The 22,397-nt window shown below is 35.1% G+C and overlaps 1 protein-coding gene across 1 annotated transcript; it reads right to left on the minus strand.

Moving 5' to 3' along the window:
* Positions 1 to 1,449: 1,449 nt before the first annotated feature.
* LOC126967900 (protein lethal(2)denticleless) lies at positions 1,450 to 17,178 on the minus strand. Its single transcript, XM_050812596.1, has 4 exons — positions 17,014 to 17,178; positions 16,747 to 16,943; positions 3,619 to 3,730; positions 1,450 to 3,238 (listed from the first exon to the last, which is right to left on the minus strand). Exons 1-4 carry the CDS (start codon positions 17,054 to 17,056, stop codon positions 1,575 to 1,577), a joined length of 2,016 nt encoding a protein of 671 aa, XP_050668553.1. The 5' UTR covers positions 17,057 to 17,178; the 3' UTR covers positions 1,450 to 1,574.
* Between the last annotated feature and the right edge of the window lie 5,219 nt (positions 17,179 to 22,397).

Raw genomic sequence — 22,397 nt, forward strand, 5'->3', positions numbered from 1 at the left:
CAAAATTATCATAGCGCATTAAGAGCAAGCCGTACTCTTTAAAACTGACCATAAATCATTAAGATCGGGACTAGACGACTGCCAGTCTTCAGCTCTGATGGAGTCCGAAACGTTCGTTTCCAACCAAGACTGCGTAGACCGAGCTTTGTAGACTCGACTTATTTTTAATTGTAAGTAACAGTATTTATGGTTAGGCTAAGTACATGCTTTTACAACAAGAGCCCAAAAAATGATCCAAACAAATGTATTACAAAATTCAAAAGAATTGCTAAAAACATTTGTGCGGTAACATAAATGACTTTCTTATACCACAGATTGGGAATGTAGCGACCGCCCTCAAGCTATTAAAATTGAATTTAACCACAATTTAACATTTGTAGCATCTTTGTAATTTGCATCTTAAAAAGTAGTAGATACGTTAAACTGTTGTTTAAGACGGTCTTTTAATTTAGCTCGATCTCTGATTTAACAAAAAAAATTAATCCATGAATAAATAATACCGCTTCATCAACGACCTGAAATACGGCGTTCGCCATGGTCGGTCGAGCTACTGATCCTATACCTAATACATAGATGGGCGGCGGCTATCGAAAGAAGAAGAACGCCTGGCTGTTAGCCTGGACATAGCAATGGTCTTTGATCGTGTATGGCACAAGGCGCTCCTCTCAAAAACTTCCATCATTTGGGTTTCCCGAGAGATTGTGCAAGTGGACCACCAGCTTCCTCATTGGGCGCAGCATACAGGTCGTTGTCGACGGTTATTGCTCGAACCTGAAGCCCGTGAACACTGGAGGTCCCCCAAGGCTGTGTGACTAAAAAAAGCCACATTTATCGTATCGTCGCTCGTCGACATTTCCCGTAAAGCCTCGCCCAATTTCGGAATTCTGGGTCTCAAAACTGGAGCATTCTAGCGCTCTACAAAGCGCAGGTCCGGCCACATATAGAGTCATCACTTGGTCTGGCGCAACCCAGGATTAGCCCGAACCATTTGACCGCGTGCAGAGCTCGAATTGCAGGAGACCCAGTGCTTTGTGAACGGCTAGATCACCTGGCGTTGCGGAGAGATGTCGCTTCATTGTATCTTGCACCGCATTTATCACGGGGACTGTTCCGAAGAGCTGTTTCACCTGATTCCTGCCGCCGAATAACACCTTCGAACGACAGGCCACAAATCAGGAAATCATCCCCACCATCTGGATGTGTGGCGTTCCGAACTTTCTTGCGGATTTTCTAGGACGATATGACATGGGTGCCTTAAAAAAGCGAGTTCACTTTTCTAAAGGGCCGGCAGCACTCCTATGATTCCTCTGGTATTACAAGAGAATGTGGGCGGCGGTAATAACTTAAGTGATTTAAGTTAACATCAGGTGACCCGTACGCTCGTTTGTCCTATCTTTGTTGGGCTATCTGAATAGGAACATATAAGGTAAAATTGATGTAACCAGTAAGTAAATCAGTCATATATTTTCGATTTATTTATCAATTTATCAACGGGTACGTCACATCACAAGAAATATTTAATCATAACATAATATCACATACAGACTACACTGGTCACACCAGCACGGCTTGATCTAACTGATCTTCTTGTTAGCAACACTAAAGTATTGTAATAATGTTCTACTCTTGTTTGATTTTGGAGTTTTTTCAGTGACAGAATTTCTGCGCGGAGGCAGGTTCTCTTTGGGGCTTACACAAATTGATGGATTTGTAATTTTGTCGGGATCAACAGCTTTTCCTTTCTTCTCCCGAACTATACGCGTCAGCCAATTTGTTGTATCTTGTTTCTTCTTCATTGGAGACATCAGTCGTAAATGTGGAGCCTCGCCATCCAACACAAAGTTCGGCAGATTTTTAGTGGGTGTAGTGAACGATACGATCATAACTTTAGGTGGAGAAACTGAAACTCTCCGCGCTGTAGGCGAAGTCTCTTTAGGACTCTTCAGGGACAACATCTTGCAACATTTCTTCTCAAAATTCTTGGTGGGGGTCAGGAATGACGTTCCAGCTTTGGGGAAGCTGTAGTTCCAATCACTGGAAGCCGGGGGTGTTAGGGAACAGTCATGCTTCAGAGGCAGACTATCCTCCGTCTCCAGAGGTCGTTTGGATCCAGCCGGCAGCAATTTTGGTTCCTCTACCTCCAGTACAGTTGGTAAGTCTAGCTTCAGTCTTTTGGCAACATCAGGTTCATCGGCATCTTTGGAGGCGTTCATGAGATCTGTGAGACAACGCTTTGTTTTCCTCGGACAGTTGTTCTCTTGGGAGCGAGCACGTTTTGAAGAACGAGAGCCCGGCGTACAAATCAATTTTCTCTTCAAAGAATTTGGAGTTTTATCAAGGGCTCCCCATTGCGGTGGCTGGGAGATGTCTTTGCGCGGGACTATTTCCGCGACGCCTTTGTATTCTGGATCTGTGTCAGAGAATTCTCTACCTATCCTCCATATTTTGTGCCTGGCATCGTCGCTGCATGTCACTATTTTCAAGTCTCCCTTATGGCACCAAGCCGGGCAAGTAACCTCCGCCCAGTGCCCCACTAATTTCACCACTGGCTCAGAATACTTCACGTTCCATATATAAGCATTTTTATCACTACTTCCGCTCACGAGGTACATGCTATCCGGACTGAGGCAGGTTTTGATGTAGAAGGTGCTGTTTTCGTGACCAACGTATCTCTGCTCCGGTATGGAAGTGTACGTTGATATATTAAAGCAGTAGATAACATTGTCCATGCAGCTCGCGTACAGACGAACCCGAGCGTCGTCTATGATGAGATTGGTGTATCCATTCTTCGCAGAACTCCCGCAGTATGGAATAGAATGCTTCGGCAGAGGTTCGCGTTTGTACACGTTGTAGTTCTTCCGCAAATCCCACACTTTGATTTTACCATCGCATTCCCCGCAAGAGATTAAAGTGGAATCGTCCTGGAAAACCAGACCTGTGATACTGATTGGTCTATGGTTATCGAGCCGAGGTCTCTTGCTGTGGGATCCTGGTGTTTTTGGTGTGAAACTTGAATGGCAGTTCATGAGGCAATTGTCAGGTTTGAGAACAACAGCAACCTGATTGCTGGCACGGACGTCCCACACGAGGATGTGACCGTCCCTAGCGCCGGTCGCGAACACGGCCGGCCCACCGGGACGGAACACTGCACTTTTGACTGACTTGGTGTGGTGAGAGAATGTTAATACTCTCTTGGGGGACGCCTCCGCCACGTCCCACAGGCATGCCGTGTGATCTCCTGCAATTGGATAACATATTGTTTAGTCCACAATTATCGTAATTAAGTTAAGCAAATTACACGAGCATAAGGTTTGCGTAGCTTTCCAAGTAGTTATGATGACTATCCTAAAAAAAAATATTGAACTTCGAAGTAAAAAACGACAATTTCATACGACAATACAATTACGAAACTGTAAAATAATATAGGTATGGAGCCAAATGCCTCCATACCTATATTGTGTTGTGTTATCACAGCAATTCGGTTTTCGTTAACACCCCACATAATTTTAATACCAAAACAATATTTAACTTACTTTTAAGCGGTTGTGTTAAACGTGGCGTGAAAGTCTGCAGCGCCATTTGTATCATTTTATTAAAAAAGCAGGAAATGTGAGTAACCTGACACAGTGACGAAGTTCATATGTTGCGGCATCCACGCCAGGTCGAACACGGCGTTGTTGTGGCACTGGAAGCCTTCCAACCTGCTGGCAGTTGACGCTGACCGCGTATCCTGCAATTATTATTAATTACTTACAAAATATACCTACTAATTGACACACATTCACACAAATTCGGTATCTAGCCCCAAGCTACGTATAACCTGTACTATAAGATATATATTTAATACAAAATACATACTTAAACGGATTAATTTTACCGGGCGTAGCGGAGTATTAGCGGCAAAAGAATAGAAAGTTTTTAAGATGACATTGCAGACATTGTGTGGGAACATAGAGCGTTGGCTGTTAGAGTTAACATGGTAGCTCAGACTCGCGCGTAGTTTGTCAAATGTTAGTGACTTGGTTCAGAGCCTATTGTGCACCTGTTGTACACCTGCCGTCTGGGTTGACTATATGCGAAAACAATACAATGCTCTGCGGGTCCAGTACAGGTCCGGCGCCTGCCACGATTTTGAAGAGCATCGGGCAAGTAGCCACCGGAGCGACTACTCGGCAAACATACCCGGCGGTTACAAACGGCGGCTCTTAACATCAACAAAAACACGTCGATCGCCACCAAGCCGGTCAAAATCGGTTGATTCGTTCGTGAGTTAACGTTGACGATAGAAAACCGAAAAGTGTTTTTCCGGAATAACTTCTATATTCCGAGTTCGATCAATTGAAACTCATAGATTCTCAAGATGAGGCTCAAAAAACTGCGTCTAATGCCGCCAACCAAGTGAAAAAATCGTTTCATTCATTCAAAGGGTATTGATGTTTAAAAATTAAAAGAATATTAAAGGTTTTTCAGACATGATTTTTTCAAATTACTGCGAAATTTAATATCTGTTCAAATACATGTTCTGAGTTCTTTTATAAAGAGGGCAAAAACATAAATCAGCAACTCTTTGAACTTGAAGAGCTCAAAATAACACAAATTATATTTTTGAGCTCAAAGATCAAGAATCATCTTCAAACAATCTTCCCATTACAATGCCGCGCCGATCAAGATTATTGAAAAACCCAAAAATTCTGAGCGGCACTAGAACTGCCCTCGTCACCTTGAGACAAGATGTCAATTCTCATTTGCCCAGTAATTTCACTAGCTACGGCGCCCTTCCGATCGAAACACGGTAATGCTTACACATTACTGCTTCACGGCAGAAAAAGGTGCCGAATTGATAAGACTATCAAACATAAAAGGTGCATATCTCTGGTCTGAACCGCTTTAATTTAAATATTTGCTTGATGACAACATTCTTATTGAAAAAATAAATTAATATTATTATCGGGCAATATAATTGAGCGGAGTTTAAGTCAAGGAGTAGTCAAGGTTATACTGCAAAAACTACTGAACTATTCAGAATAATACTTGTACTGTACTATAAGATGCAGTGGGTTTTCGGGAAGGTTTTAGTATATTATGATATGTTGGTGATTATTGATCCGGAACCTATATTTGAAGTTAAACTTAGAAATACTTATATATATTCGCAATACAAATAATTCAGTCAATGATATTTCATTACATATATATGACAATTCATACAATGAACGGGGTACTTAATATTATATGATTAAAACAACTTTTGTCGGGTCAGCACAAGGCCAATAAAATAATTGTCCATAAACCTACTTATAAGTATGGTCTGGTGCCTATGTGCAAAAATACTTCGAAAAGTGCACTAGATAATATTTTTTTCGCGTTCCAAGGGACTTATCTGTCTGAGCAAAGTGGTGTAAATCAATGAGAAGAGGCCAGTGAGAGGAACAATTTCAAGTAGCACTAATTAACTTTAAATTAGACAACATCTGCATATTGAACAACGTTGGCGACATGGTACAGAGTCTAAACAAATTGATAATTACCCTTTTCAACTCCTATAAACTCCGTAAAAACGATACATATCAGGGAAAAATCCTATCCGCGGATCACGTACAACATCAAACTGATGATGAAAATACGCGATGAAGCCCTAGCCTTATCCAAAAGAAATATTCAGCACAGACCATACTATATTGAGATTAAAAAATATACTAAAATGGCAATAGAGAGCGAAAAGGCTGCATATTTGAATAAATACATTAATTCAAATTTAGATAAACCTAAGCCTCTTTGGAAGCACATAAAAAATCAAGCCGCAAAATTAAATCGCTCTACCGTCACACCTTAATGATCCAGATACTATTAATACTCATTTTCTCATTGTAGCAGCAGTTAACCAGATTTCTACTGCTGATATAAATTTTTCTATGAATAACTCATACAGTAACACCGTTTTTTGTTTTGAAATTGTATATGAGTCTACAATTTTGAAAATTCTAAGTACACTGAAATCTTAAGCCATTGGTAGTGACGGTATTTCTCTCGAAATGCTACGCCTCATCCAAGCTAACATTTAGCCAGTCCTGACACAGATAGTCAATAATTCTATGACCACAAGCACTTATCCGGATCAATGGGAAAAGGCTATCGTTCGTCCACTAAACAAAATTGCAAATCACTTAAAACTTTAAAGACATTCGACCAATAAGCATTCTCCCATGTATGTCTAAGGTATTAGAAAAAGTAGCACATGGCAAAATTATGACGTACTTGGAAACTAATGGCATACTTCCAAGCCTGCAATCTGGGTTCAGAAGGGGTAGGAGTACCACCACCGCATTGATAGACGTTGTGAATAATATTTTGCTATCACAAGACAAAGTTGAGTGCACTGTGTTAGTCTTGTTAGATTATTCCCGTGCTTTCGACACTATCAATGTGGAATTGCTGCTTTCTAAGCTTGTCTATTATGGATTCAGTGATCAGACTGTATTGTGGTTCAAAAGTTATTTTGGAAATAGGTACCAGAGCGTTGCTTTCACGGACGATAGTGGAAACACACGTTATTCCCGATATAAGTCGATATCAAGAGGTGTACCGCAACCGTACCAATTCTTAGCGCATTACTTTATAACCTTTACACTGCTGATATGATAAATAATATACAGCACTATCACATATATGCGGATGACATACAGCTTTACATTTCGTTTCCTACAGATCAGACTCTAGTAGCCATATATCAGTTGAACGCTGACCTACAATGTATTGTTGAGTGGTCGGAACGAAGTGCTTTAGCCTTGAATGCAGATAAGACTAAATATATGATACTTGGTACACCTTCTCTTACACATAAATATTAAGAGTCCTATTACATTTTTTATGCAAATTCATGATTTTTGACGCTGTAATTCTCAGCAGCAGTAAGATATTTTAATTATATGATTATGAATAACGATTATACGATTCTTTTTCTTGTAAGTTGGAGTTACACATTTTCATTTTTCTTTTCATGTAATCTACTATAAATATTTTAAGAACTCAGTTTGCAAGAAAAACCGCCGCCGACGGAACTCTGAAGGTCTAATTCACATTGTAACATTTAATTCTTATAAAAACTATAATTACTTTATGATAAGCTGAATGTTTTACTTGTTTATTTGAGTTCTAGAATTTCTTTAAATTCTCTGTGTTTTCAAGGAAAAAATCATAAAGAAAAACTAATTTAGGCCATAAATGCCTTGATTCAGCGTCTATTATATTCCAAATAAACACAATTTTATCAAATAAGCTAATATTATATAAAACTTCGATCTCCATTGAGTACATTTAATTGGTTTAAGACAAAATTACAATAAATAAAATTGAAGTACTATATATTCTGCATCAATTCAATTAGCTCCTCAGTCTGGCGCGAGCGCTTGTCGAGGTGGGACCCACGAAATTTTCGCGCGCAGTCGTCCGGAGATAGCTATTATTATCGACTAGTGTACGCCGATCGAAATAATTTGATCCTCTAAGTATTTTTTTACATCATATTAAATAAATGTTTTGGCTCATTTTATGTTATAATATTTACGATATAATCTTGTGTGTTTTAAATTTTTGAATATTATTTTTATTAGTTAACACGCTTACATTTATTTGCCTTAGTCGTGAGAGTAACATAAATTCATTGTAGAATTCTAAATATATTTAAGTTATATATCACGCCATTATAAGTGTTTCCATTGAATTGCTGTATATGTTAATCATGATATACTTTAAGTAAATTAATTTTGTAAAGTTTAATACCCCTTTGACTCGGATACTCGAGGCAAACGGACGTGTGTTTTGTTAACTTCGATACCATTATTTAGAAAAGATTAACGTAAGCATTAGTGAACCGTCAAATATAAACTTACGTCTACCGTCGCAAGTAATTACTGTGTGCATCGGTCATTCGTGCCTGGTGTGTGTGGAGGACGACCACATAAACTATTGACTGAATCCAATTTAGTTTTTTTTAACATGTCTATACCACTGTCGCCGGAGAAATCTGAAAAATTCTGTGCCCAACCTATCATTAATGTCACAAAATGAACAAAATTTTGAGACTCACATAACTGCCAGGAGGAGAGAGAGAGAGAGAGAGACGAGAAAAAAGAAAGAAACTAGAAACTGCTGATACAGATGAATTTTCAGAATTTAAAGAAGAGATGAGGGAGTTGGTGCGATCCATGGTAAAGCAAAGTGAACATCAAATGAGTAAGCTGATCCCGATCCTAAACGAGATACAGGCAGCAAATTCAAAAATAGAGGCATCCGTATTCTCTCTAAGTGAAAAAAATGACGAATTCATGAAGAAAATTCAGCATCTAGAACTTGGAATAAAGAAAAAAGACGAGCGAATTGCTATTCTAGAAGAGAAACTTAAAGAAACAACAAGAGTAGTCAAAAAGAAAAGCTATACTTTTACGTGGGGTGTAGAAGAATTATTATAAAAAAAATATATTTCTATGTAAAAAAAAGCGTGGGGTGCTTTTTAAGATATTATTAAAATAATAATTCTTCTACACCCCACGCTTTTGTTTATAATGAAATATATTTTTTTTACACTATTTTCAATTTAAATTTATTAAATTTATTTTCTATTTTTTATATAAAGCGTGTTTGTTAGTTTTTTTAAAACAATTATTTTTATAACAGAACACTTAACTGCAAAGGCTGCACGTTTGTATTTCTTGGCAAGGGACCTCAAAACATCTAAAGGATATAAGAATAGTTGGACATCGTTTAGTCGTGTCTACTTGAAAAGAGAAGACAACTCAAAAACTATTTGGATTAAGGCCGAAGCTTAATTACAGCCACTGTGGAATGAATGACTATTTCTGGATTTTCGTAACTATACTTATAATCTTTTAATGTATTTGTACCACTACTGTTATATTTATTATATTTTAATTATATTTATTCATCTTGTACTTTACGGCATACAAAAGTGTAATACTTTACATAAGAGTACCAAACATACTAAAATTAATACAATAATATACTTAATTAAGCCAGTAGCTAAAATAACACAAAGTATAAATCACTACAGAAATAATAGTATCATGCATAATATACAATTTAAGATTTACACCTATTGTAACAAAAACACCTTTAATGGATAATAATACAGTAACTCTGTTGGAAGATTTAGATAGCCTGACAAATAACATCACAGCTCAACAATGTTCTATTGAGTATTTTAATAAAAACACTCCTAGGGAAGATTTATTCCTCTCCGTCGTAATCCAAAATATAAGAAGCGTTTATAACACATCGAACTTAGATATCAATATAAGTATCCTAAAAAGAAATACTGACGTAATAGTTTTAACTGAATGCAGAATAGATCCCGAAAAACCAGTTCCACAGAAACCCTACTATTTTACTTATAACACTGATAGAAAAGTAAATCAAAATGATGGTGTTGTGGTATTTGCCAAAAAAACATTAGAACATAATGTCAAAGAAGTTGCTTTGGATGGAGCTTCCTGCCTTGAGATCGTATTGCGAAGCCCTATATCTAGAGTGACAATAATTTGTATATACCGGCCGCCAGTAGAAAAGAAACCTGAAAATTTTATAACTTCATTAAAAGCCTATCTAGATTCATCCCATCTAAAATCTAATGTCATAATTACAGAAGATATAAACATAAATATTATTGAAGGGCACAGTGACAATTACTCTAATTCATATTTAGATACATTGGCTTCACATAGGTTACTATGATCACATAGGTCATAAATTTAATACCAGAAAAAATAATTGTTTAGACCATATAATAATTAACCTTGATCCTTCCCAATTTAATACTTTTATAGGAGTTCTAAACACTACAATTACAGACCATAAAATGACTGTTATTTATCTATATCGAAAAAAAAAAGATTCTACCACACCTTAAACGAAATCTGTTATCAATTATGAAGAAGCACTTAAGACCCTGCAACAAAAATATCATCCAGGTATATGAAAAATAAAAGACCCTGATACATAAACACAAGAATTACACAAATACATACAATATGCTCTTAACAAAAACACTAAATTGGTAAGAATTTCAAGTAACAAAAAAATAATAAAACCTTAGATAGCACCAGGCATTTTAAAATGCATTAGAACCAGAAATAAATTACAGTAACAGCTAAGAAGAGATGAATCTAATGAAATACTCAGAATAACTTACCGACGATATCGAAACTTTTGCAATAATTTTGTGAAGCAACTAAGACGTAAATACGAAAGGAAATACTTAATAAATCTAAATCTAACAATAAGTCACTTTGGAATAGTATCAAAACTATAACTAATTTAAATAAATAAAAACAACAAAATATAGAACTTACACAGATAAAACCTACACCCACTGAATCAGCTTGCTTTCTAAACAATTATTTCGTTAACGTTGGAAAATCTTTAGCTATTGGAATCTCAACACCAACAGAATATGAGGAATATTGTACAGCAATATTTTAATCGACTCCCATCACAAGCAAATACAATTGGAATACTAGAACCCGAGCCATCAGAAGTAGCAACAATTATATCAAACTTAAAATCAGAGACTGCCTCGGGCTATGACAATATCCCAACCAAGTTTATTAAAGTGGCGAAAAAAGAACTTACTCCTATAATCACACGACTTTGTTCACTCTCACTCGCACAAGGTATTTTTCCACAAGAACTCAAATGCTCCATTATACATCCTGTACATAAGGGTGGGTCTAAAGAGGATGTTAATAACTATCGGCCTATTTCCGTCTTAACAGTTATCTCTAAAATATTAAAAAAGATTATAAATACTAGAATAATCAAGTACTTAAATACGTATGGTTTGTTATCTAAATCCCAGTATGGCTTTCGTGATTGAGTCAGCACTGAGGATGCTATTCAAGATCTTACTCAAGAGGTAACAAAATATGTGGATGGAAATAAAAAAACTCTATGTATTTTTCTTGACCTAAAAAAGACCTTTGACAACGTTTCTATTCCCATACTTTTGCGTAAAATTGAAAAAATTGGTATAAGAGGTAACTTTTTAAGTTTAGTGACTGATTACCTTCATAATCGACCACAGCGTGTAAAAATTAAAAAAGAAATATTTAGTTCTGTTAAATATTCTACATCATACGGCATTCCTCAGGGTATTGTTCTCGGACCTACGCTATTTTTGGAGACAGTTGGGCGGAGGTCTTTTCTTTGTCAGAGAAAGGACTACTCTTAGTACAAAACTGGCTTAAAATTAACATTCTTACTTTAAATTTAACGAAAACAAATTATATTACATTTTCAATAAAAGATTCTACTCAACCTAATAAAAATTTTACCTTATCTGCTCATACATGTGACATCGCTGATACAGAAAACTGTCTGTGCACTAAACTTGAAAGAGTAAACACCACCGAATACCTCGGAATAATTATAGACAAAAATTTATCATGGTATCCTCAGTTAAATGAAGTTGCCAACAGAGCCAGAAAATTGATCTGGATATTCAAACGCCTACGCAACGTCTGTGATGTCAAACTTATTAAGTATATATATATACACCTCTGATACAATCTATCCATATTGTATAAGAATCTGGGGGGGTACTTTTAAAACTCAATTCTTAAGCATAGAACGAGCACAGAGAGAAATAATTAAATATATGTTAAGTAAAAATCGTCTGTATGATACCACAATTATATACACAAAGTCATATAGGGAATGTAAAACTAGCGTTACAAAATGGCTGAAAACTCTTAATTATTTAGAAACTGAAAACTTGCTAAATTAATTATAATATGAGTAAAATAGTGTAAATGTGTGTCTAAAAAAATATATTATATTAATTTTTGTTGTAATTATAGTATAGTATATTATATGAATAGATAATTAAATTTCGCTTGCTGTAATTTGATTGTTATCTAAATATCGTATTTTCAACATTTTACTATTAAATAAATATTCGTAAAACTACAAATTACCTTAGTTCATAGTTACAGTGGTCGCACATTCTTGAGACGATGACAAGTGTTTTTATGTAGGTATATTATTTACAAGTTTAGTGTGAGCCACGCAAATATTAATCTACCTTCAATATTGAAGCTAATTTTAGTTTGTTTATTTTATGCATAAGATTGTTTTATTTAAGTATAATTTATGCTTTTGTTAAATGTGTAAGCATTCTTATCCGTTGGAAAGAGCGGTCTTCCCTAACACAGGTTCTGCGAACTTAAAAGGGAAGTCCTTCAAATACTATTTACTAAAATGCTAAATAAATAAATTTTTGATTTGATTTTTTTGAATACATGTTGATTGGAAACGAATAAAAAAATATATATATGGCCCACAGTATCATTTCGTATATACAGCAAAACACATGCTTTCTGAAATGTGGAAATTTGCTGCCGAAAAAACGATGAAAGACGCTGCCAAAGAAAAGAAGGATGCAGCCATATTACGAAGTGATGTCAGCAACGCGGGCATTCCCATGATACCTGTGGAAGCAGATGCTTGTTGGAGCAAGAGGTCGTATAAAAGTAATTATTCGGCTGTTGAGGCAATGACTGGCGAACATACAGGTAAAGTCTTACACGTACACATATTGAGTAATTTGCGCACGTGCTAACGCGAAAAAAGAAGAACTCCGAGCACATAAGTGCACTAAAAATCATACGGGTTCGTCGACTTCTATGGAACAGGCTATATTAGTAGAAGGTTTTAAGCAGTCGATGGAAAAAAGAGGTCTGATATATAACACATTGATTACTGATGGGCACACTAGTACTTATTAAAATATTTTAGAAAGTAGGCCATATCCAGATATTCCCGTTCAGAAAATAGAATGCACTAACGATCTCCTACGAAATTATAATGGCAGGAATTTGCAGCTACAGAAGGATACGTCTGTTCCACTATCTGATCGCAGACTGTTGACGGGAGAGCATCTGACCAGACTACGAACTGCAATACGATCTGCTATAAAATATAGGAAATCGGAAGTTGGCACTTTATCAGATAAAATAAAAAAATTACAAGAAGACATTTTAAACAGTCCACGGCGTGTGTTTGGAGACCACAATCTTTGTAAAAGCTAGTGTAAGAAGAGCGAAAACAAGACCCCAATCATGTCTCGACGGCAGAGACTTTGATGTTAAAGTTGCAAAAGAATGTCTCTCAACCTGCCTTCCACTCATGAAGCCTTTTACACACCTTCAAAAATAATCGTGCTGAACAGTTTAACAGTGTCGTGGCCAAAATGGTGGGTGGCAAAAGAGTAAATTTTTCTCTTAAAGACGCCGAAAGTGTGAGATGTTATGCAGCAGTAGTAGCCTTCAACACTAGGAAACCACAGTACACATTATATAAGTCTGTCTACGACTAAAGTCCAGGAATGTATCTGAAATGCGTTGAAGAAGCAAGACATCCACAAAATTTAAAACACCTGACAAAGTCCCATCATCGCAGAAAGCTTAATTTTGCTAGTACAGTCTCAAACTACGGTCAAAACTGTGAACGTCAAGATATGGACAGTAACCAATATGAACTAGCAAAAAGGATTTTCTTAGATCATTTGAAACAACAAGCTTTAAACCGGCAAGAAATAGAAAGGAGCACTATTTTGCAGGACGGAAATGCTTTATGGCTAGAATTGCGTAGATGTTATTATAACTGCGTCAATATTTAGTAAAATTTGCAAAAGACGGCCAAACCAGAACTCTGCACCTCTTGTAAAGAATGTTTTATACGGTTATAGCCTTGATTGCGTACCTGCAGTGAAACATGGAAAAGAAAATAATCCAAAGCATTGGCAAAACAAAGCATTCAAGAGAGCAATATTATTGACAAGTGTGGAATGTTCATTAACAAGAAGCTTTTTTTCTTAGGAGCCACTCCGGATGAATTGTTTGAAGATGGTTTGGTGGAAATAAAGTGCCCCTTCTCCGCGTTTGGATTAGATTTTGAAGAAGCTATTCGACAAAAGAAGCTGAAATGCTTCAAATTGAATGACCACTCTGAAGTTATTTTAGATCGGAATCATGACTACGGAACCAAGTCCAAGGCCAGCTCCATATTGCTGATAAAAATGTCTGTTTGTTCGCAGTGTGGACTGGGGATGACTACCCTATGAAAGTCGTTAAAGTTTGTAAAGATGATTTATTTTTGTGTGACAAAATGTCACCAAAGTTGAAAACATTTTACTATAACTGTGTACCTCCCAAGTTGATTGATCCCCGTAAAGCACGATCAATGCCATTGCGAGAGATATAATTATAATATATATAATATGTATTTTAATTTCTGTACTCTTTTTGGGCGTTTTCATTTATTACCCTGATTGCCTGCCTAATAGTGTTCAGACTCTGGATTAAAAATAATATCTGGACTAATATCAAAATTTTATTTAATTAACACGGTTTATCGTTATGGGTGTCGACTAGTTTCGGACCATTTGGAGGTTAGGGTGAGAGTAGTGGGTTCGCAATTTTGTCCCCAAAGCCGTTTTAATAAATAAAGTTAAAAATGTCTTACGAAAATTTTAATTTTGTATCAAAATTATTTTGTGAACCATAGTTGTACTCCCAACGCACACCAACGTAATTTCGTGTATTGCAAACGAACACTAGCGCTCGGACACTATAAGCGAGCGTTGACGTTTTGTAATAGGACTCATAAGGGAATATCGCTGGGACGCGTGAATGAAGCTTGCAATTTTGGCATTGTGTTTGATGAAAGCTTAGGTTTGAAAAACATATTGAATGCTAATGAATATAAGTAATATTCAAATGCTTTCATCGCCTAAATTTACTCTACCGTATTAGAAATCACATCACTCCTAAACTCCCGCAGAAGCTATGTGACGCATTTGTGCTTTCTAAATTAACCTACGGTGATACGGTTTATGGCGATCGCATACTTGTTCGTACACAAAATTATATTCAGCGCATTCAAAACGCATGGGCTCGCTATTGCTGGGATATTCCACCACAATCACACATAACACCATATCTGAACGATGCCATAGTTCCTAATATGGAAAGTTGTAGGCACACACATTTTGCAGTTTTACTCTTTGGAGTTGTAAAAGATCATATGCCTCCTTACCTATATAAAAAACTGTCTTGGCAAGGGGATAAAAACAGGGCCTATAGTACCAGGGCATCACACTGGATGCTAGACATGCCTAAACATCATACAGCTGCCTTCAGAGGTAGCTTTCGTTATAGCGAGACCAAATGCTGGAACAACCTGCCTCTACCAATGAGACCTCAGTACAATTTCAAACTTTCAAGTAAAAATGAAGAAATACATAATGGCGAGTCAGATTTCAGCTCCTGTTGCTCAAAAATAATAGGCATTAACAGTACTAGGTTGGGCTTACTCTTTTTTGTTTTATTATATAATATTGTTGTGATAAATATTTATAATTGCCTAATAATTTATTAATCAGCACCGTGATGTGAAGCATCAAACGGGAGCTACTGAAAATCAGTGCTGTGACCAGTTGTCACAGGTAACCTGAGTAGCATCCCTTTAGATACACACTGCCACACAGCTGCTATATTATAATATCTTGGTTATTTATTTATTCTTTGTAAAATATGTTCTAGTTTAGTTTAAGTTATAATTTTTCTTTTTAATTCTTATTTTTGTAACAATGTAAGCAATGTGTGTATCAAATAAAAGATATTATTATTATCTCCAACAACTTGGTTATGTTGTTCTGGAGACCATTTTGAAGTGAATTTAATGAATGTGGTATTTTTTTATAATTTAGTTCAATATCTATTTATTTTTATTTTAAAAATGTAACAGAACCTCAGCTTTGATATGATTATCGATGTTGTACACAACAAAGAAGACTTCTGGAGTCCTTATGGTTAGGTATGGTTATGTATGGTTTTGTTGAGGTCACACATAGCAAAGTATACTTATTATGGGATCGGAGAAAGAATTACTTAAGTAGTTTTCAGTCACTTCATAGTAAATGTTTGCTCTTTAGCAAGCCTTCTTGCAACTGCAACCATAGGAATCACAGGACCCCAACAATCAAGAAGGTGGACGTAACTTGTATTGAAAATATCCATCTTATATAGAAACATGAAATAAATGTGGTGTGATTGCGTTTCTGCAAAATATAACTTGAACTAAGCACTGTGGATGTGGATAATGATGATAATTGAGTTTCAAGGTTCAAGAGAGGTGTTGTAATTTGGCAGGAGGTATCAGATTAAATGACTCTTTGTGACAGTCTGTTTAGTGTGTTGACACTTACTTTGTTACATTTGGCCAACTTTACAGCTTAAGCAGTCAAACACTATGTATGATAGAGTTTTTAATGTATATATTTATTTCATGAAATAGTAAAAATTTAAACATTTGGTAATTTCTAATAGTGGCAAAGGATTAATTGCCTTTATTTTAGATGGTAGAATTAAATATTTATCATTAATGTCTTATTTCTGAATGTAAACAAAACAAAATCTATCACTTTAAATAATTGATAGAAATGAGATTATGTATTACAAACACCTGGTATTGTGAAATATATATAATTTGTATGCCCTGTTTGAGACACAGTAAATTATTTAAGAAACATTTTTCTTGCATATTGTTTCCACCTGAAGAAGCTATAACATTCAGCTATGTATCTACTTCTGTAATTTTATCAGTGTATACAGTGTTAGTGGACTTATATAAATAAATAAATAATAATTAAGTTGCCTATGTAAATCAAGATACCTGAATGGCAATCCGTCCATCTTCATTTGCGAGAGCTAATATGTGTTCATATCCTGGGGCTTCAGAAAACCGACATGCGAATATAGGAGGATCCTGGTCGTAATTTGCGGCCAGAGATGCAGTCTGCAGTCCATAAAAAGACTCATCTTTATCCACCACAAATCTTTTCAATATGTTATCATAATTAAGACGAGAATCTAAAAATGACCAGACAAAATGTAAGCATCAAGCATTTATGTCAAAATGAGCATTAAATTTTTAACTTACATATTCCTAGCTGACGATCAATTATATTTTGTACATCATTCATTTTTAAATCATAGGCATTCCAAGAAATTTAAATAGAGAATATATTCACTGAATTGTAAGATATTATTGTATTTGTAACTAGCCGATTATCCGTCGACAAAAGTGGATAGAAGATTCCCGCAATTTTTTCTTATGTCATTAAATTTTTTTTTTTTTTATATTAATTCGTTCTTTCGAACAGGCTATAGCCAGGGGCCTTACTGCCTTGTCGTTAGTATTTTCATTTCTTTGGTATTTATTATTTTCACTATTTTGTTTTACAAAAAGTCCAATCCAGTTTTCTCATTTCATCTTACATTATTTCCATTTTCCTTTTCCAATTATGTATATTCGATAGCGAATATTTATAGTAGTTTCTTTCATCAAATCCAATCCAGTCTTAAAGTCATCAGTTATTTTACCATTTCCGTTAATGTATAATTCTCTAAAGAATATTTTCCATATTTTCCTTTTAGTAAGTCCAAATCCAGTATATAGTCTCTAATAATTTTCCCCTTTTCTTAAAGTCAAATCCAGTGTAATTTGCATAACTTTTTAGAATAATACCTACCTATTTACATTATCTGTTCAGTTCGCGAATTGCGCTATGCTATTACTAGTTGTATATGTACAAGTTATAACGTATTTACATAATTATAAACAAATTTACAACGTATGTATCTACAAATTACAATGTATTTACAGTACTACATACAAATTTATACAAGGACATATAAGTTGATGTGTCCTTTAATAGATCTATTACTGAGAGCGGGATTATATTGGGTGCACCATATATTTCCAGTAGCTCATCCATCAGCACAAGGCGCTGTATGCCAAAGGACGAACAATCAAAAAAGATGTGATCCAGAGACTGATCTTGTTGCTTATTACAATGGTCACAAAAAGGAGAGGAGACAATTTTTTTGCGATGAAGATGAAAATTCAATCGATAGTGACCAATACGCATTCGTGTTATTGTAGTATAGAACTTTCTGTGAGCGTTATTTTTAAACTTACAAAACCAGGGTGTGCTATTAACGGGATTATCTAACAAAGTATACGAATGAGCCTTATTTTCAACTTCTGTACAATTGTACCAATATCTTCCCCAAAGAAGAGTCATACGCTGTTTTAGATTACTTATTATATCTGTATATGGTATGTTAATGTCTAGATCTTTGCAATCAGGATATAGGGATAGATCGGATATATTAATGATAGTTCTAGCTAGAAAATCAGCGCTTTCGTTTCCTGCTACTCCTATATGGGACGGGACCCAAACGAAATCCACTTTAATATCGATTAAACATAGTTCGAACCACAATTCCTTTATAGCAAAAATGATGTAATTGATGTTAGCACTCATTTTGTTATTTGACAAACTTTTTAACACACTCATACTATCACTAACTATTACCCACTTCTTATTAAGTTGATTTTGTTTCTTAATATGCTTTAAAGCAAAAAGAATAGCGACGGCTTCAGCAGTAAAAATACTGGCATATCTATTAATCTTAAAGCCAATACCCTTCCTAATTTCAGGAAGGTAGATTGCAAAAGAAACATTATTATTGTTTTTTGCGCCATCCGTATAAACAAATTTACAATTAGACCATTCTGACAATAATACATGAACCTCCTCTTTTGAAGTTAAATTTGGATCTATTACAACATTAATTGCAGAATATTTACATCGAAAAGAACCTGCATGGCAGGGAAGTATATCATTATTCCGATGAATATTTAAATCTTGTAGAAATTTAAAAAATGAAGAAAAATCCTGCAAGATAAACAACTGTCTCGGAAATGAAGACGATTGATAAGCAATAAGATTCTTAAGAAGATTGTTCGTCGGCAAGCTATAGAGCTTTAAAATAAATCTTTCTTTAAGATAACTAAATCTAATACACAAAGGAGGAAGGTTGGCCTCGATTTGCATAGCAGCTATTGGGCTAGTTTTAAGTGCACCCAATATTGTACGCATACATTTATTTTGTATTTTATCCAGACTATTAACAATTTTGCTGTCTGCGGCGAAACAATGAAAGCCATATTCAAAATGACTACGAATAAGCGATTTATACAAAATTAACAATATTTTAGGGTCCGCTCCCCACGACGTTGCACACAAAGATTTTAATACATTATAAGCTTTATTCGCTTTAATTATAACACTATCTGTATATTTTTTCCAAGAAAGTTTTGGAGTAAATGTTACACCTAGAAATTTTATGTCACATGAAATAGGCAGTGGAATGCCATTGTATAAAATGGGAGGCAATATGATGCGTTTACGACCAATAACAAAGACTTTTGATTTGGTTGGATTTACATTTAAATTAAGATAAGAAAAGTATTGATATAAATTTACAAGTGCTTTATTAATAGTAGCGGCTAAATTAATCAGATCAACTCCCGATACATAGACGACTAAGTCATCTGCATACTGTAGGTTTACTATATTTGGCCCCAAAATAAGGTTCAATCGTCTTATGTACATAATAAAAATTAAAGGAGACAATATTCCCCCCTGACAAACACCTAGAGAAGAAAGTCGTGGTCCATACAAATGTTTATTAAATTTTACATATACTTTTCTGTCAGTCAAAAAGGATTGCATCCAATTTATTATTTTACCTGGTATCCCTAACATTGATAACTCGTCACAAAGCACGGCAATATTTACACTATTGAAGGCACCTGAGATGTCAAAAAATACAGACAAAAGATATTGATTACTTGCTAAACATTGATGCGCATCAAGCTGTAATTGCGCTATACTCTCCCTAGAAGACCGACCTTTGCGAAAACCAAACTGATTATTAGGCAAAAGACAATTTTGTTCTATAAAGAACTCGAGACGTTGTTTTAGAAGCTGCTCAAATATCTTCCCAACACAAGACGTGAGAGCTATAGGTCTATAAGAGTCAGGTAACATTTTATTTTTGTCTGGCTTTAAAACTGGGATTAAACAGTCTGTTTTCCATTCTGGAGGAATAGTATTCTCCTTCCATAGGCGATTAAGATTATTTAAAAAGATGTTGAGACTGTGGCAATTAAGTTTTTTGAGTAAAATATATGGAATGGTATCGAGACCGAAAGATGTATCTCTTCTAGTAAATAAAGCGGATTTTAGTTCTTGTAAAGAAAAAGGCTCTATCAAATATTTATTACTATCATTAACAACATTTACATAGTTAGTTAACTCATTTGATACAAAGTCAGAAGTATACTTTTGTAGAAAATCTGGAATCCAACTATCATTCAACACACTGTCAGGAATGTAAGTTTTGTTAAATTTGCGCATGTATTTCCAAATTGAAGACAAAGGAGTACAACGATTAAATGAATTGCACAAGCCTATCCAGCTATTTCTTCTTTCACTTTTTAAGATAAGTTTTTTTAAAGCCCGCAATCTCTTAAACTCCACATAATTTTCATCAGTGGAGTTGTTTTTAAAATTAATGTAACCATTTTTAGCATTTAAAACTGCTTCTGTACACCTCTGATTCCACCAAGGCAACCAAGGATATTTAAAAGATTTTTGTGAACAAGAACTAGTAGCATTATTACTATTAGAACTTTTGGAAAACAGACAGCTAGGGATTGACTGCTTGGCAGCAGAAAGTAAAATATTACAAAAGGAATTAAAAGCATCTATTGAAGATAAAGTGTCAAATTTAACATCATCCAAATAAGAAACAACTAAGTTACTATATATATTCCAATTCACCTGCTTATAATTAGGGTGAGTGGGCAAATGTAGATTATTACATAATGTGTTTTGCAAACTAATACTATCACTACTTACTGCCATTTTTATTATTACAGGGAGATGATAACTACTGCCCAGAGGACTGTCAATAACTGACCAGTCACATAAAAGAGCCAAAGATGGAGTTACCAAAGTCAAGTCAAGAGCATTAGGACGCCAAGATGGAGATCCTATTGTGGTAGCTTGACCATTATTCAGAATAACAAGACCATTCTCATCTATAACCTCTAAAACATCTTTACCTCGAGGCAATGTATCAACACATCCCCACAACATGTGATGAGCATTGAAATCACCTGCAAATATCATTGGCTCTGGAATGGACTTAATTAAACTGTTTAAATTGTTTTTATTAAATGGAGGATTTGAATTGGAAGGACTGTAAAAACTCACAATACTCAGTTCTTTGTTATTAATTTTAATTTTAATGCAAACATTTTGTAGAGCACTATCATAATATGTATTTATGTTAGAAAATGTGATATTATTATGAATAAAAATTGCTACACCATTGTGTTTATTACCACAATCATTCCTTATTGTGTTATAGCCTTTTATTAAAAAATACTGATGTGGTTTTAACCAAGTTTCCGAAATTATAGCAATATGGATATGATTTTCATATAAAAACCTTGTAAAAATAAGCCTATTACTAATAATACTTTGAGCGTTCCACTGCACTATATTCAATGTATCCATAATAACAATTAACTAGGTGTCTTTTTTCTAAAAGTGTTATTCAGAATTTCCTTAATACTATTTGAATTTATAGTTAACTTATCTTTATTTGTACAAATTTGTAAAACTGCTTCAACCAAGAGGTTCATAAATTTGTCAGATTTTATAAGATTGCTCAGGTGTGTGTCAATATACTTTGAGTTTAATTGAGGGAAAGCAGATTCATTGAAGAGATCTGAGTATCTAACACTACGGGACTTCACTTTGTTTTCTTCAATTTTTTGTTTTTTCAGAGGACAGGTAGATGAGATAGCTATGTGATCTCCACCACAGTTGGCACATTTTGTTAAAGTTTTTGGACACATTTTAAAATTGTGATTGTCAGAACATATGGAACAAACTTCATTATTTCTACAAAATTTAGCAATATGGCCAAATTTCATACAGCGTAGACACTGTTTAATAGGGGGTACATATACATTAACCTCGTGCCTCCAGTGATCAAGTGTTACATACTCAGGTAACAACGTTGATGCAAATGTGACTGCAACAGTTTGCGTTGGAACAAAGGAGACAACACCCTGTGGGTCCTTTACTCGCCGCATGAACCTTCTCACAGCAATAACTTTTTTACTCGATGCAATTAATTGATGAATTTTTTTGTTGGAGTAATCAGTGGGAACAGAAGTAAGAACTCCAGTGACCTCCGTTTCAGAAGCCGGAATTGAGGCAACCATATCCAACTCGCTAAGTAACTTTTCATTTTTTAAAAATACATTCGCATTGTTAGGCAGGTCAAAGGTAACACCAACTTTAAAAGCATTAACGGACCTCAGGTGCAACACACCCGATACGCAATGCCTCCTGATTCCATTTGACAGACCCAACCTGTCCTTGTCTGATATTT

This window comes from Leptidea sinapis, chromosome 14, assembly GCF_905404315.1.
Source record: "Leptidea sinapis chromosome 14, ilLepSina1.1, whole genome shotgun sequence".
NCBI classification, from domain to species: Eukaryota; Metazoa; Arthropoda; class Insecta; order Lepidoptera; family Pieridae; genus Leptidea; species Leptidea sinapis.

Excerpts from the sequence above, each read along its gene's own strand:
- LOC126967900 (XM_050812596.1), bottom strand. The coding sequence starts at position 17,056 with ATGAATGATGTACAAAATATAATTGATCGTCAGCTAGGAATAT. Across the intron at positions 16,944-17,013 it reads TGATCGTCAGCTAGGAATAT|ATTCTCGTCTTAATTATGAT; the intron begins GTAAGTTAAAAA and ends GGTCATTTTTAG. Across the intron at positions 3,239-3,618 it reads GAACTTCGTCACTGTGTCAG|GAGATCACACGGCATGCCTG; the intron begins GTTACTCACATT and ends ATCCAATTGCAG.